Source organism: Acyrthosiphon pisum, chromosome X (genome assembly GCF_005508785.2).
Source record: "Acyrthosiphon pisum isolate AL4f chromosome X, pea_aphid_22Mar2018_4r6ur, whole genome shotgun sequence".
Lineage (NCBI taxonomy): Eukaryota > Metazoa > Arthropoda > Insecta > Hemiptera > Aphididae > Acyrthosiphon > Acyrthosiphon pisum.
The window spans coordinates 19885194-19892109 of NC_042493.1; the positions used below are offsets into that span (position 1 = coordinate 19885194).

The following is a 6916-nucleotide window of genomic DNA, read 5'->3' on the forward strand; positions in this document are numbered from 1 at the left end:
GGGGGGGATATGACTTTTTACCGTAGTTAGTAACTTGAGGGGGGCTACGCCCCCTCACCCCCCACAAGTTTCCAGGAATTATAAAAGCTTATTAATATTAAATATACTTTCTATATTTGCCAAAACTATAATACACAACACATTACTTGAGATTAAATGTTTTATTAAACCGAAATCGAATACTTATTTGTTATTACAATACAAAATCTAATTTTCTTGCTTTTTTTGATAATTCATCTATAACTTCTTCAACTGATAAACGTATGTCTCGATGAATTGACAACAGTGTTAATCCATTTAAACGTGTCTAAAACAAATAATGTTATTATATTATTTAATTATTATTGTATAATTTTATTATATTAAACCTCTTTGATTGTATTACGCAGATAGGTCTTGAGGCGTTTTAAACTAGAGAAACTTCTCTCTGGAGTTGCTGTTGAAACAGACAAACTAACAAATATTTTTAATAAAAAATTGATATTTGGATATACTTCTTCATCGTAATTGTCTAAAGCTTCTAATCCATTTTTAGTTAGGTTTAAGTCACTAGAGGCCAATTTCAATTTCCACATCTTGAGTTCAGCAATAATATTGTTTTTATCAATTGCGGGGGAATATAAATCAACCAAATGTTTAATTTCATTCCTTTCTTCATCAGAACATTTTGAATGAAATAAGCATTCAAAACCTAGTAACAAACAATTTAAATTATGAATAAGAAAAATAGATAACATTTAGAAACAGGAAAGTAATTATAATTATTAACTGAATGTTGACGTATCTTTAACATACCCCTTAAAACATTTTTATGGTTTAAAAAACGATCATTAACTTCAGATATAAAATTGTCCAAGAAAGGTAAAAATATAGTCACTCTAAAGTACTGTTCATCAGATGTCATATTTTGAGGGTTCGCTCGATTTGTTAGCTTAGTTGTAATTCTTTTACGAGTAATTGTATTTCCAACCAAATCACCTGATCTCTATAGAAATAAATATTATTTCACAAATATTATTATTATAACTATCATCTTAAAGACTTAAAATACCTGTGCTTCTTCAAAAATTAATTTAAATTCATTTTCTGCATCCTACCTTATGTGTTATTGCTTCTACCATATTTTCAACAATTTCTACAGTTTTTTTTAAATCGATTCTCTCTTTCTGGAATTGTTTGCCGGTAAGCCATAAGAAAATAATACCTATGATGTGTAAGACATACAAATGAATATTTTAATATGAATTTAAATTTTTAATTCTATACTTAATAATAATCTATTACTTACCTTTGTAACATAAAGAGAAACCAAAAATTCAGAATCTTGAATACATTTCAATAACATACCAGCATCAGTTGCTGACGAATCATTCCATCAGCAGTTATAAAACTTAATGCTTGGTGGACAAAACTATATACTTCGCAAAAATCGTTAAGTGCGTCATATCTTTGTACCTAACCGGTGGCACAGTCTTTTTAAAGTTTTAACATTAGGGGTGGAATCATTTTTTTCAATTTCATTTAAAAGAACGTGATGCCTTTTAGGTGTATTAAAAAAAACATGAAGTTTTTCTACAATACCAAGACAATTTCTAATGGGTTTGATGTTGCAAGATGACGAAACTGCTAGGTTAAAAGAATGCGCCCGGCAATGGACATATAGTGCATTCGGATATTTATTTCTTATAATTGCTTGAACTCCCTTAAATTGACCAGCCATGTTACTAGCTCCATCGTAGCATTGTCCATACATATAGTCACAATTTATTCCACAATCACTTAATCCTATTAAATCAATTAATAAAAGTTAATACCATCACCATTTAAAATAAATTCAAAAAATAATAGTAGATTTAAAACCTTGTTAAATTGATGCCGCTAAATCAGATCCTGTTAAGCTATGAATAGGTATATAAACTCCGTTAACTGGGGGAGATAGCGTCATGGGTCTATGCGGTCGGGTAGCTCAGTGGTAGAGCAATCGCCCGGCAAGCGAGAGACTCGGGTTCGATTCCCGGTCCGGCGGCTAGATTTTTGACGTTATTTCCCTGGAGATAGTTAACAGGTACAAACTGAAGAAAATCTTCATTTAACCTGTTGTTGATATCAACATACCTAACACAGAGTGATAATTGCTCTATATTTGATATGTCTGATGTTTCATCCGCCAAAATGGAGAAACATTTAGGTTCATTTACTTTGGCTACAATTTGTTTTAAAATAAGTTTATTGCAGGCTTCTATTATTTGATTTTATACACCTGGACTTGTGTATTTGTTTCTTTTGCCTGAACCTTCAAGTATTGATTTAAGATATTCGTCTCCATTAGCTCGATATTTTAATATTGCACGGAAGTTGCCTTCATTATATTGATCATCTAAATGTATAGGTACAATAAATAATTGTAATTTATTTTTAAGAATTTTAAAATAAAAAAAATTTTTTATCAACCATCTATATTAAATGATCCAAAGTCTCTGTGTCCCCTTAAAGGAATGTTTTCTCGGTCACATAATATAATACACTGTATTATGATAATTAGTCTCTTTCTGTTTTCTTTTACTTGTATTAATCTATACATTTTAAATTTATAAAATTAAACTGATATGTCAACTAAATATATCTATCTGCAGTGTTGGGTAGTAACGTAACGCAAATTACAAATTACTGTAATGCAATTACTTTTTCAGTAACGCAGCAGTAATTTCATTACATTTTACTTACAGTAACGCAATTGTAACGCAATTACTTTTTAAACGTTATTTCTATGAAGTAACGCACTAATGCGTTATTTTCCACGTTACTTATTAAAATAATAGTTTTGAATGTAATACAAAAATAAGCTAATAAGATATTCCAGAAAAATTAAAAATCAATTTTATTTACTTTTGATTCTGATAAAAGTTAACAATATTATTAAACATTCCAGGAATTAATGTTATTACTTTCATTATCAGAAAGAAAAGAGTTCGGCTTAAAAGTAAAATTTAATTAAAACGAATTATGATTTACGACTTATACATATACCTACCTACCGGCTACCTCGATGTTAATACCTTACCAGACTGCAGTCACCAATTTCCAATTAATACAATATAAATAGACATATATTATATTAATACGATTTACGAATACCATAGGTATTAGTGGGTATTACCATTACTTATTAGTTCCAGTCGTTAAGGACTGATTTTGTAATTTAACAATTAACTACCTGCATCTCCCAAGTATACTCCGAATTATTTTCGTCGGACCTCGCACGACCCAAAAGTTCTAGTAAATAGATAATTGTAACAGTTCAACAGTTGACTAGATACCTTATTAGTTATTACTTACGACATCGTTTATAAAATAATATTCTAGTGTCTAGTGAATAGTTATAATAAAATATTAGTTTAATTATATTAACTCTAAATTAAAACAATGAGTGAAATGATTGAGACTGAAGTATCAGCAAGTGTAGCAAATATCACTGAACTACCATGGCCAACATATAATAAATATTTTGAAGTTACATCTACGGATAGTAAAAACTTTTTCGTGAAATGCAAATTATGTATCAAATCCAAAACATATTCTACTGCCATAAGAAGTAGTTCAAATTTAAAAAAACACATAACAGTAAGTAGAATTCATAATTATTAAAGAATATAGTGGTATACCAAGGGGTCGTAAGATACTGAATATTGTTTATCTAAGTACTACCTATTATCTAAGTAATAGTGGCTAGTGGCTAATTTTAGGTAGGTACTTGTTTTTGGATATTTTAGATCATTTGACAAAAATATTACTAAAAAGTGTACACAGTTTTTTAATGCATACCAAGCTAATCTAGATTATAATTTTCTAATAATATAATTAATATTTTATCTTCTAAATTATATAGATAAAGCATGATTCAAAACTTAAAGAACTTGAAGAGCAACTAAAAGGGTAAAAACTTTTGGCAAGCGCAAACAAGATGAGACTGATGACAGTTGTAAAACTAAAAAGCAACTAATATTATCTGAATCATTTTCTCGACCACAATATGTTAGCCAAGGTAAATTAAAATCTCAAACTGTAATTTTTTTTATTTTATAGGTAGGTAGGTGCAACAGCATGTCAGCATATTAGCTGTATAAATGTATTTATTTTTTTGAATTTGAATTTATATTATACTTATTGTTAACGTTTTATAATCCACTATTGTAAGTATTCATATTTACTAAAAGGCATTACATTAAATAAAAAATGTATATATTATATTATATTAAACTACTATAATATATATCAAATTATATAACTTACATAATTTGATAGTAGTTACTATTTTCAAAATAGATGGCTAATATTTTGTATGAGAAATAAATTATCAATGATATTATATAAATATATAATTTAGAAAAAAAGGTACATACGCGTACATCTATAGTTTATTTTATATTTCAGAAAAGTTAGATTCTATGATCACTGAGTTTGTAGTCCTGGGTAATCACACATTTTCGATTGTTGAAGAAGAAAAATTTAAATACTTAATGAATATGGGTTTTCCTAAAAGGAAATGTCTAACAAGAAAAACATTGATGGGTAGAATATCTAATATTTCACAGGAGTTAAAAATAGAACTTAAAGAGCAACTGATGTCTACTGAACTTAAATATGTTTGTGCCACTGCTGATTGTTGGTCTGTCTACAAAAAGTAAGATTTTATTTATGAGATAAAATGTCAATTATTATTTATTTATACTATTATACTTATTAAACACTTATTAATATGCTCACATACAGGGTCAGTACTTTTATGGTTTGTACAAAATAATAATAATAATAATAATATAAAATATATTGAATTTGAATATTGAATGTACAAATATATAGTCATTTTTTTGAAATAGTTTGTTTATATTTGCTAACTGACAGTATTTTTTATTAGGAGCTACATAGGAGTCACAGTTCATTGGTTTGACCCATTAACTATTGAACGAAAGTCTGCAGCTCTTGCTTGTCGGAGGCTAAAGGGTTGACATACTTTTGATGTTTTGGCAAAAGTATTACATTCTATATTTTGCGAATATGGAATAATTAATAAAATATCTAGAGTTGTCACTGATAATGGTTCCAACTTTATAAAAGCTTTTAGATAAGGGATTTGTAAATTTAATATAGTAATATATATATATAAATTGAAAATGCTATAACAAAATTAAAAATAATAATTATAATATCAACTTAATTAAGTTATATCAAATTTTTTTTTATTCAAAGAATGTAAATAAAAATCTATGTTTACCTTGTTATTAATTCTAATTTTTTTTTATAAATAAGTGTTCATACACAGACATCAGAAACAAGAAATACTGGATCAAGAGTTGAAAACTCTGACGATGATGAAGATGGTGAAGATGACAATGACGATGAAATAGATATGATAGAAATAGACGAAATTTTAGCTAATGGTCTTGAACAAAATCCCGAATATTCACTTCCACCTCATCATCGCTGTGCAAGTCACACTTTGAACTTAGTTGCAACAAGAGACAGTGAAAAATCATTATCTGATGTCATTTATAAAAAGCAAATGAGATCATCGTTTGCAAAAATGCAAGGCTTGTGGAACAAGCAAAGCAGGACATCTGTAGTTGCAGATACTATTCATGACGCATTAAATGTGTATATAAATGTACCAAATACAACTCGATGGAATTCAACATACAATGCCGTCAAATGTTTGAGTGATCAGTTACAAAAATCTGAAGCTAAGATTCAACGTATATGTGATGAATCTGGTATACCAAGATTTGATAAAAATGATCTAGCTTTCATGATTGATTATTGCAAAGTAAATATTGAAGTCTTAAATGAAAATACATTTTTTTAACATTATTTATTTTTTATGTTTAGATTATGGAGCCTTTATCGAGGGCATTGGATATTCTCCAAGGAGATAAATATATGGCTATGGGCTATCTAATACCAACTATTAGTTGGCTGAAAATGAAACTTACAGAACTATCATTGGCAGGTAAATGCAAAAACTTAGCAAAAGCTTGTTTAGACGGTATCAATTTACGATTCACAAGTATGACTAAAGAAATACCAATTATACTATCATCGGTCTCCCATCCAAAATTTAAATTTAAAGGTATGTCACTTTTTGAAAGAGATGAAGGTATGGAATTCTTTAAGGCTGAAGTAGAGCAGCTACAGTCAATTACAGGTGTTTAATTAAAATTTGATATTTAAGATAAATGTCACTAAACTATTAACTTTAATAACAGGTATTGACAATGACAATGTGCAACCTGCATCCGAAGATTATTTTCTTTTCGATGGTGATGTAGAAGTAGAACAGCACAACACAGAAATTGATCGATATTTGACAACACCATTCTCTGGAGACTTGCTAATTTTAAATACCACGCCAATCATAAAAAATATATTCTTAAAATATAATACCGCATTGCCATCAAGTGCTTCAGTAGAGCGCCTATTTAGTGTTGCTGGTGATATATGTACAAAAAAACGTGGTAAAATAAGTGACCAAAACTTCGAAAATTGTTTGTTGGTCAAAATTAATTTTAAAATTAAAAATAAATGAAAATTTTATTGTTGTATTATTAATACAGTATTAATAAAATTGGGTATTATGATTTATTTAGTTTTACTTGTTTATCAGAAAATAACTTGCCATATTGTTGTATTTAGTATTAGAGACATGTGTAGTTTGAGTTTAAATGTATGCAATTAAATTTAACTAGGTAGGTAGTAGGTACCTACTTTACTAATTACTATAGCCATATAAATATTAAAATATATAATAAATAATAAGTGAATGATGATTGTACATTTACATATTATTTTAAATGTTATACACTAGGTATCACTAGGTAGTAGCCAGTAGGTCTAAAATATATTGTAAAATATATCATATTAT

General features: G+C 28.1%; 1 protein-coding gene and 1 non-coding gene across 2 annotated transcripts; both read left to right on the forward strand.

Annotated features, from left to right (window-relative positions):
* Positions 1-1955: 1955 nt before the first annotated feature.
* Positions 1956-2026, forward strand: TRNAA-GGC. Its single transcript has one exon. It is a non-coding gene; the product is annotated as a tRNA-Ala (tRNA).
* A 1397-nt stretch (positions 2027-3423) lies between these two features.
* On the forward strand, positions 3424-6710 carry LOC100575125. The gene is made up of 6 exons (XM_008181910.1): positions 3424-3526; positions 4432-4681; positions 5308-5821; positions 5884-6199; positions 6261-6539; positions 6688-6710. The coding sequence occupies exons 1-6, from the start codon at positions 3424-3426 to the stop codon at positions 6708-6710; spliced, it is 1485 nt and encodes a 494-aa protein (XP_008180132.1).
* Positions 6711-6916: the final 206 nt, after the last annotated feature.